This window comes from Odontomachus brunneus, unplaced genomic scaffold (assembly GCF_010583005.1).
Source record: "Odontomachus brunneus isolate Ranch 3 - 2012 unplaced genomic scaffold, Obru_v1 Obru_scaffold_108, whole genome shotgun sequence".
Classification (NCBI taxonomy): Eukaryota; Metazoa; Arthropoda; class Insecta; order Hymenoptera; family Formicidae; genus Odontomachus; species Odontomachus brunneus.
The window spans coordinates 1096054-1105592 of record NW_022639558.1 but is presented as its reverse complement, the minus strand read 5'-3'; the positions used below and the strand labels follow the sequence as shown (position 1 = coordinate 1105592).

Genomic DNA, 9539 nt, shown 5'->3' with positions numbered 1-9539 from the left:
ATATATATATATATATATATATATATATATATATACATATATATATATATATATATATATACATATATATATAGAATTGCATATAGAACTCGGAAGGATATCATAGATCGTTTAGTGTTTCCGATAGTTGTCCGTATAGCCGAGCTGTCAATTCGTCGGCTCACATCGCCGCGACGTCAATGTATATCTTTGAAAAAAGTAACGAAAGTTTGAGCGCTGAATCATTGATCGATCAATTTCCGGGAACGACGACACAGAGCTCTGACACGTAACGCGATATTAATAACATTTTCCGCTGCCTACGCGAATCACGCTTCACTGAGGCGCGCGACTGCGCCAATAATTAATAACTATAGCGCAACTACTCGACGTTTAATATATTTAACAGTGTGGCATTCCCGAAGTTTGTCGGGCAATTTCTCACCGTTATCGTTGCCGTCGATATACCGAAACGTTGTATAAACCGTTGGTCGACACTGGCCGGTGCCGCGCGATATCCTCTTTAAAGAATGGCATCGTGAAATCGTCTGTACATATATTATTAATTCAATAATTTACCAATGTCGACAGATTCGATTAGAAGGCATAAAAGATGAAAGAAAGACTGTAAACAGATGCGCCAGTTCTCACGAATATGAAAATGAACTTTTATAGTGTGTGTAAAGCATACGGAAAAAAGGTTTGGTTCACTGAGAGAAATTATCCGATAAAAAATTAACAAACGGATATTTCCGATCAAAATACCGATGAATTTTTATATCCGATCAGAATATCCGATTAAATTTAAGCAAATACTTCCGATCATAATGGCATTTCATCAGATAAACCGATAAAAAAATTATGAAGCGATATTTCTCATCGGATATTTCCTGATTGGATAAAAAAGTTTACCGGTATTTTGATGGGAAATATCCGTTTATTAATTTCTTATCGAATAATTTCTCTTAGTGAAGTTGGATTAACTAAATCTCTAATAAAGTATGAGTTTAACCAGAAAATTCTGGTTGAGGTCACCAGAATTCCATTCAAGCTAACCAGAAATCTTTTTAACTTGAACAGACTCTGGAATTCAACTGGTTTGTTTAAATGGTTTGAAATTTCTGGCTTGTTCATATTTCGCCAGAAATTTGGTTAATCCAACCATTTCTTTTCCGTGCATGATAGAAAAACAGAGGCTTATAGAATCGTCAAGTCATGTTGACAATCAGTCGCAAGTTATCGTATAACAAAAATCTGGAAATCTGACGAGGACAGGTCAGGTGTCGCGATGGTCCGCTATTAATATGGGCCAACGATACGGAGATTCGCGAGGAGTACAAAACCACGAGGATCCTTACGATCGCGTTAAGTGTCGCGCGAGGTCGGAATTAAAAGTACCAGCACGTGAGGGGCTTCTGTAATTATGGCGCGAGTTATCGGGTCCCGGTAATTCGGACATTATGGCGCCGCGGGTACGTGTCTCGATTCTGGAATTCCCCCGGGAATCACTGGTCGGTGGTTATTTCCCTAGGAACCGCTACCCGGCGGTTACTTCCTCAGAAAATTACTGATACTGTTACTATTACTACCACCACCACCACCACCATCACCATCACCAGACCGCAACCACTGTCGTCGTTACCGATGCGCTAAATCGCTGATACGCTGATGCAGTAAATTAATCGAGATTCACCGTCGGTATTCATCAATGTTCCCCGTTATCTTTTCGTGATGTTTTGTCCACCAATATTACTACCACCGTCAACACCACCACCGTCGTGGATCCCGTAAGCACGTCACCTCCGTAGGTCGCTCGAGCAACCACTAAAACCCGGTGTCGCCCCTCTTCTTCTGTGCCCCAGTAGGTGACCGTATTTTACGCTACGACGGTAACTCGATTAACTTAATCCCGGGGCTAATCCGAGGGTTCGCCGTGAGTTTACCGGGAGCCGTAGGGGGAAAGGAGGGAGGGAAGGGTTAGTGGAAAACTAAACGGCGAAATTGTCAGAAAAATGGGCAGTCTGGTTTTCACGTGAGAATGGTTTTTTGTCCAGCACCCCTACACACTTGCCCCTTTACATGCATTTGTACTTTTTGCCGCCCTGGTCCAAATGTCTAGGGAATAACAGCCTTTATCGTACCTCTCCTCTTCGTATGGTCACCCCGTATGAATGGTTCGCGTCGAGAGAAGTAAAAATGGATCTTTTCTTTCCCTCTCGACTATCTCGCGTAGGTTTCGCAGAGAGAAACCACACACCGCCGATGTAGAGAAGGGCGACGGTAAAGACACCAAGGATGGCGAGACGTCACACTCCAGGAAGCAGTCCACCGCTGAGGAAGGGACAACAACCGTCGTCAAGACACGGCCAGGCAAATGGGGTCGTTTATTAGGTGAGGCGTGTAACGAGATTCCGTGTCGATGCTGATTATAATTTAGTTATAAAATAAAATTTAGTTAAATATAATTAGTGAATTGTAGTTAGTGATTATATTTATTATCATTATTAACCCTTCGTATACACACTAGAGTCCCTGGGACCCTAGCACAACTTTCTCGGATTGGTTTTGTCGTGTTTCTTTTCTCTTTTAACCTGTACATCTCGGAACTCCTTAATTCTATCGACTTTTATTCATTATAGGCTTGTTCCTTATTATTTGTTCCTTAATCAATTTTTTATAGATTAAAAAATGTGAATTGAAATGTGTCAATTTTTGATAGAGTTACAATACAAATGGATGGGGTCCTAGGACCCCAGTGTAGCATCTACATATGCGAAAAATAAGTGTGTATACTTAGGGTTAATATATAGATAGTAAATATAGTTAATTATAGTTGATAATTAGCGTGTGAGTATAATTTATTTCTAAAATAAACTAGTAGATCTTATTAAATTTATTTCTATTTTTAAAATAGATACGAGGGTGGTCTGAAAAGTTTCCGACCTAACAAAGATACAAGTCATTTTTTCTGAAAATTGTTTTTTATTTTTCAACATAGTCTCCTTGTAAATCTACACACTTCTCCCAGCGATGCTCCCATCTCTGTAACCCGTCGAAATAGTACTCGGCGTTTTTCTCTGCAAAATAATTGTTCACGAAGGTGATTGCCTCTTCATTTGACGAAAATCTCTGTCCTCCGAGCGCAATTTTTAGATGAAGGAACAAAAAGAAGTCGCTTGGGGCTAGATCTGATGAGTAAGGTGGATGGTCAAGCAGTTCAAACCGTAATTCGTGGATTTTCGCCATGGCAACCGCTGAGGTGTGAGACGGTGCGTTGTCTTGGTGAAACAGGATTTTCTTTTTCTGCAAATGTGGCCGTTTTCCCGCAAGTTCTGCCTTCAGCTTGTCAAGTAATGATGCGTAGTATGCTCCTGTAATGGTTTTTCCTTTTTGAAGATAATCGATTAAAATAACTCCATGACTATCCCAAAAAACAGTCGCCATCACTTTCCCAGCCGAAAAAACAGTTTTTGCTTTTTTTGGAGCCGGTTCCCCCTTTGCAGTCCACTGTTTGGACTGTATTTTTGTTTCAGGCGTATAATGGTGTATCCAAGTTTCATCTACAGTAATTAATCGGCGCCAAAACTCGGATTTATTGCGCCTAAACTGCTCCAACAGAGCGTTGGAAATGTTCATTCGAACACGTTTTTGGTCTAACGTGAGCAAACGCGGCACCCAACGCGCGGACAGCTTTCTCATGCCTAAATGTTGATTTAATATGCGACAAACACGTTCTTTTGACATGTTCATAACCTCTGCTATCTCTCTCACTTTAATTCGGCGGTCGTCTAGCACCATTTGGTGAACTTTGGCGATGTTTTCGTCGGTAGTTGCAGTTTTTGGACGTCCTGAACGTTCATCGTCTCCCAAGCTCTTACGGCCACGTTTAAATTCAGCGGCCCAAAATTTCACTGTCGTAAATGATGGTGCAGAGTCCCCATACACAGAATCCAACTCATCTTTGATTTGCGTAGGCGTATTGCCTTTCAAAAACAAATATTTAATGACAGCTCGATACTCGATTTTGTCCATTTTCACAAAAACACTCACATCAACTTACTCAAACGACTGTTACATAACAACTGCGAGTCCAAAATGGCTGAAACTTCGGTGAGTAACTGTCAACAGATGAACAACGAAATTCACTAGCTTTTATTTACAAGTGCTGCTATCTTCACGTTGAGGTCGGAAACTTTTCAGACCACCCTCGTATAGTAGATCTTATAAAAAGGATACTAAAAGTAACTAAGTCATATCATTTATATACATTACCATCATACAAAGATAACTAAGCTGATGTAACTGTATTGCTCACAACCATATCTATCTATCATATCTTCCTATATAAGTTTTCCCATATAAGTTTAGCCAATTAGTTTAGCACAAGTGTATATCTTTATTGGAAACAATGAATGTTTGATGAGTCTATAAAAAGGAAACTCTTAATGCTGCAGGTAGCTCAAGTTTGGACTCCGGCAGCGAGTCGGGCACGGCTGGTGACACCTTCAAAAGATCCCTCAGCGCGAAGGACTCGCGTCCGAGCTCCAGCACCGGCACCAACAAGGTCTTCCCAAAGCTAGGTAAATTGAGCGGTACGATCGAGGAGAGTGGCGACAATGCCGAGAATCCGAAGGACACTCAACAACAGCAACAGGCACAGCAGCAGCAGCAGCAGCAACAGCAGCAGGCTCTTGCGGTAGACTCGAAGCAATTGCAACTGCGACGTCTAGAGAGCTACGACGGCGGTTTGATCACGACGCAACCGAGCCACGAGCGCGAGATCCTCGCGGCGGTGTTGGAAGTGAAAGTGGACCTGAAGCTGGAAGTGCAGAGGGTGAATCAGAGACTGGCCAAGATCGAAGACATGCTGCAGGCGTTGATGAACAGGCTACCAGCCGCGGGTACACCGTCAGGTGGCGGTGGCAATGGCGGCGGCGGCGGGTCCCAGTCACAGAAGGGCCCGAATTTCGGCTTGGGTGGCAATGGCACCCAGAACCAGTCGTTAGTCATCAGCCCGAGTATAACGGTAGTGCAGTCGGGTACTCAGACCACCGAGTACAAACCATCGATCGCGACCACTTCGACGTCCACGACGCCGAGCGAAGGCTATCGGGAGCAGTCGACGGCGACGGAGCGCATGCCGAAGAGCCAAGAACATCACCATCATCATCATCATCATCATCAGTCGGAGCGGCTCAAGGACAGCGATCGTCTGTCCGGTGCGTCGTCGAGGGAGGTGAACAAGGAGCTGCTGGAGCGACTGGCGCAGGCTTCCACGTCGCGCGGTGACGACTCCAGCGCGCTGGGACCGTTGATTCTGCGAAAACGCAGGAGCAAGTCGCGCAACAAGGGCGCGGCGCCGCTCGCCCCGCTCGCCACGCAGCCGGTGAGCCCGTCAGAGGCCACAGAGACCACGCAGATGTTGGAGTGCACCGACGACCGGGAGCCGAGTGCCGACAGGACCGAGCGGTCCGAACGGAAGAGACCACCGCCCAGACCGAGAGAATATTTGTGAAAGTTCTTCATGCGTTGCGACCGGCGACTTCTCTTCCTCCTCGTCGTGAGGTAATTCGTGATCGCGAGTTTCGCCCGGCGCTCGGCGCTTTAGTGCCCTCGGCTCGAGCGCGAAGTCGCGGGAACCGGCGTCGGCGAGATTGTCTCGCTGCAGAAACGTACATCGAACAACATCCGGTAAACACCAAGTAAACTGTCAATGTTAACGTATGTCATGTTAATGTATAACGTCGATGTTATACTTTCATGCTCAACAATGTGAGTGCAATTTAACGCGAGTGTTACATAACAGTTGCATCGTTGAGTGGGAAATTATAACACTGATGAAGTGTTACTGTTAGTTGGTGTTTACTGGTCAACTACTGTTTCGTTAATTTCGTTTGCATCGATCGATCGGTCGGATAATCGGTTTCTCTCATGATGGCAGATGGTACATTATGTGGCGCGGCTGGAAGATCCAGTCGCCTAACACACGCGATCACGCCGTTCTTTTCGCGCATGTTCGGGTCTGCCCGGTGACGATTGAATACCAGGTGCGAGAAAAAGCTTTGAGAGTTTCTCTGCGCGCGTCATTGTTAACGAATCACAACACGCGTCGATAATTATGTCCATACTCCGATGACACGTTACGTGTATTTAAAAAGGGAGAGAAAGAGAGAGAGAGAAAGAGAGACAGAGAGGAGCTCCGCATTTTCGCTTTTCAAGACGCCTGTGAAGAAGCAGAAGAATAAGGAGAAGGAGAACGAGAAGAAGGCGGAGTAGATGATGGTTTTGACAGACAAGACGAGACGGCCACGAGCGATTAGAAAAGCCGGTGAGAAGTAATTCCGCAAGAGCGCGAAAGCGGCGATAAACGGTGCAACGAGGTAAACAAAAGCAGCAGTCTTAAATTACTCGCTTGCGACGGCTTCTTCGAGACATTGAAAACTCTCCCCAAGGGGGTGTTACTCGCCTTGTACACACGGTAGATGTAGGTTCACGCGCATTGTAGCGGACTTCGCGGTAGTATCATCGGCGATTAGATATTTCTAAGCCTCCGGTTACGATCGGAATGTGAGCGTTCGCGTCCACGGCATACCGAGCCACCGACGTCTCTCTTTTTCCCTCTCTCTCTCTTTCTTTTTCTTTCTCTCTTCCGTGAGGAGGTAGCGTGGCTTTTTGTACTCGCTTAGTTGTGCGGGACGTTCAGAACGTTCTGATGTGAAGACACACGAGAGAACGTATGCGTCTTTCCTTGGTCGTTCTTCGTTTCTTTTCTACTTTAGGTACGCGCCGAACGACGTCGGACAATTAGAGCGGAATGCGGAGACGACGGCTCAGCCGAGCGCGGAAATCCGGACGAGCGTTTCCGCCGTGCACTCGGCAAACATGTCGACGGAATTGCAAGGGACCGTCGTTCTATTCGAACCACGTCGCCGCGAACTGTTACATATTGCACGCGCGAGCCTTATAGAAAAGCGTTACTGGTTGTAATAAATTGTCGTAATAAATCTGCCAGTGATAAATTATCGTTGCTCAGTAATTTTAATACTCGTATGAGTAAAATTACTGAATAATATTAATTTATCATTGGCCGATTTATTACAGCCCCAGTGACACTTTTCTATAAGGGCCCTGAGAGCGGTTGCGTTTTCGAAATCGAGTGTGTCGAGTTCATTTCGCGTGGAATCCGATCTCCATTCTTATCGTCGCTTATTCCAAATCTAACGTTTCATATTATGTCACTCCTAATGCCATCACCAAGATACGCTGGACATCGTCACGACTGAAGTACAATCACTCTGTTATCCGGCTGCTTTGCCATTCGTTAGATAATCGAATCTTGTTGGCAATTCTTGCGCGACGACGAGCGCAAGCGTCGTCGAAGCTTACGGAAGGAAGCTCGGTCGGACTTCGGGCTCGTCAGAGGTTGGCGACGAGGCTGGCGATGCGTCAGGGGGAGAGGGTCTCTCGTGCAAGTAGATATTGTTACGCAGGAATGGTGCTACGCTCGCAAATTCGTATGACGCGCATACGGAGCCAAATAGCAATATTAGATGTATATACCTTGTAATATGACATGTATATATATCCGCATAATTATATATATATTGCCCGTACAAGCGTGGGGAGAGCGTGCCGGCGGTGCCGCGGGTGAGAATGGCGATTCTGCTGAGCAAATTACTAATTTAATAAGATGAACCAATTGATTAATTTTTCGCGGACTCTCTCGTTAGATCGTGTGTCTGGTAAACTTTTCAGGACGAGTCACACGCGAGAATCGAAAGTAATTCTGGAACGTGTCAGTTTATTTCACAGAAAAAAGAAATTGATATCCACTTAAAACTAATATATTTAAACAATCATTGCTTCATATATATGCAATGTGTAATTTTATTAGGAGAATTATTAAGTCTTGAATTTCTCAGCAGTGTTATTTCAATTTTATTTGAATATTATAATAATCTCATAAAAAGAACCACATGACTGTTTTGATGACAATGATATCTTGTTCCGACATTTAGAAACATATTGTCAATCCAATATTTTGTGTTTTCTATTTGTGAAAATTATTTCTGAACAATAAGAGAAAATATATTTTCTTTACTGAATTATATAAAATGTATTGAAGCAAGTAATTTATCTTCGTTTAGCACTCTATGTAATCTTATTTGAAAATTTATGCCAAATATAAAAAATAAAGATGATCTCAAAACAAGAACGTTCTTTTTTCTGTGTTGGTAATCTTTTTGTGTGTATTTTTTTTTAGGATCGCCCGATAGTAGAAAGTTTGATCTCTCGTTGTTGACTGACCAAAGCAAACAGAGGCGCGATTCTCATCGGCAAAGTTTGATCAAATCTGATCAAATCGAAAGTATAGAGGCAACTACACGCGTACACACACACATACACACGTACATATATACACGTACACACACATATACACATATATGCGTGTATATATATAAATATAATAAGAGGGAAGCAGTAAAAATATCTATATAATTTCGTGTTACGAAAGATGAATTATGAGTCAGTTTACGAGGACTTTGTTAAATAGAGATTTTAGAGACAGAAGCGATATAGCTGGCTCTATCGTAGTTTATATACTTATACGCAAAAAGATTTATCACAGTTGAAACTGTAGCGATTAAGACACGTCTATCGCGCTCGTCAGTCATGTTATAAAACGATACGCTGACCTTTTTCATGTACTAATCATATCGCGCGGGCCCGTTATATACCCTAGAAACGCTCGACTTTGCAACTCGTAACTTTCGTCGGGGATGAGGAAATGCGATGCTTGCGGAGTTCACAGCGAGCGCAACGTGGGTCGTTATCGAGAAGGCGAGAGACTGAAAGTCGTTGACAAGGAGGAGACCAGGCAAAACGAGATTCACTTTTGCCAAAGCACGATTCTTCGTGCGACTTTCTGATTTTCTGTGAAATTATTGTGACGACGAGATAGGCTTCGCACGGAGCGCTAGCTCCAAACTTAGCGAAGAAAATTGAGCGACCATTACAAATCGTTAGAAGTAGAGCCGGGAGAAAAGAAAGGATGTGATACAGAGTATTGAGAGAAAAGAAATTGGTTGAATTAATGTTGACGATTAACACAACGAATCAAACATATTTTGGTTGAAGGGAAAATATACTTGTTTGAAACATATTCAAACAAGTATATTTCAACCCAATATTTCATGCTTTCCTTATTCATGAAAATTATTTTTTAATGAAAATTTATTTTTCTTTATTGGAACATGTAAAATTTTTTTGATGCAAGTAACTTATTTTTGTTTAACGCTATGTAATTTTATTTTAAGATTTACACGTCAAAAATAAAGATATTTTCAATACGAGTATGTTCTTTTTTTGCGTATATATAAGAGGATTCCGCTAAGAATAAGATTATATATTTTTTTGAGTGCAGAATTTGGCTCACAAAAATCAGAAATTCTGTTTCCTTCGTGCAAAACGCGCTTGGTTCGTTCATTGTCGCATTAATCCAAGCGATCTTTTTTGAAAAGGAGAGCGTGACGATGCAGCTCGTTGTCAATTACTGCCGC

General features: G+C 43.0%; 1 protein-coding gene across 7 annotated transcripts in view; it reads left to right on the top strand.

Moving 5' to 3' along the window:
- The window catches only part of LOC116849230 (potassium voltage-gated channel protein eag), a 138681-nt gene extending 129385 nt beyond the window's left edge, over positions 1-9296 (top strand). For 6 of the 7 annotated variants that reach the window (XM_032826167.1, XM_032826168.1, XM_032826166.1 and 3 more), the window contains 2 exons: positions 2213-2370; positions 4434-5494. In XM_032826167.1, coding sequence (XP_032682058.1) covers positions 2213-2370; positions 4434-5494 — 1219 coding nt within the window. Of the gene's footprint in view, positions 1-2212; positions 2371-4433 lie in introns of all 7 variants that reach the window. The other variant, XM_032826170.1, reaches the window with a different exon arrangement.
- The last annotated feature ends 243 nt before the right edge of the window (positions 9297-9539 follow it).